The sequence below is a fragment of the Myotis davidii genome, unplaced genomic scaffold, assembly GCF_000327345.1.
Source record: "Myotis davidii unplaced genomic scaffold, ASM32734v1 scaffold1334, whole genome shotgun sequence".
Taxonomy (NCBI): Eukaryota; Metazoa; Chordata; class Mammalia; order Chiroptera; family Vespertilionidae; genus Myotis; species Myotis davidii.
In genome coordinates, this window is record NW_006285046.1 from 278,205 (window position 1) to 278,733 (window position 529).

Genomic DNA, 529 nt, shown 5'->3' on the forward strand with positions numbered 1-529 from the left:
GAGCCCAGACGGGCCTGGGTCCTGCCAGTCCACCAGCCGCCATGGATTGAGAGGGCTGATGACAAGCCTATGGGGGTGCGTTCGACCAGTTGTCTAACAGACGGCTACTGTTGGCCAGTAGCTAGGTAGGGGGACCAGGGCACCTAGCCACCTGACATGGTTTCTGCTAGTTGCCCCCCAGCCCCAAGGCCTGTCAGCCTACCCCCCTTGCCCCTGGGGCCTCACCTGCCTGGGCCCCCAGCCCATTTCTGCTGCCATATCCTGGAGAGGAAAAGCAGGGATGTTAGGGGTCCTGGGGGCGGGGGTCCTGGAAGGAGCAATAGGAGAAGGTACGGGACTGAGGTAGGGGCTCTCGCACTTGCCTGGCTTCTGAGGTTTCACGCCCCCTTCCAGACCTGCAGGAGAAGCAGAGAGACAGCTTCCGAGGGGCAGCCCCTCCCCAGAGGGAGCCCTCTCTACCTGACACTGAGGCCCTCATGTACTCACCAGGCGGGAGCCCGTTTCCTGGTGTGTATCCTGGGAGGGAGAG

General features: G+C 62.9%; 1 protein-coding gene across 1 annotated transcript in view; it reads right to left on the reverse strand.

Annotated features, from left to right (window-relative positions):
* LOC107181787 (collagen alpha-1(III) chain-like) overlaps positions 1-529 on the reverse strand; it is an 18,255-nt gene that overhangs the window by 3,218 nt on the left and 14,508 nt on the right. The window contains exons 15-17 of the mRNA XM_015558546.1: positions 487-516; positions 363-395; positions 226-261 (exon numbers count right to left, since the gene is read on the reverse strand). Of these exons, the coding sequence (XP_015414032.1) occupies positions 226-261; positions 363-395; positions 487-516 (99 nt within the window). The remainder of the gene's footprint in view (positions 1-225; positions 262-362; positions 396-486; positions 517-529) is intronic.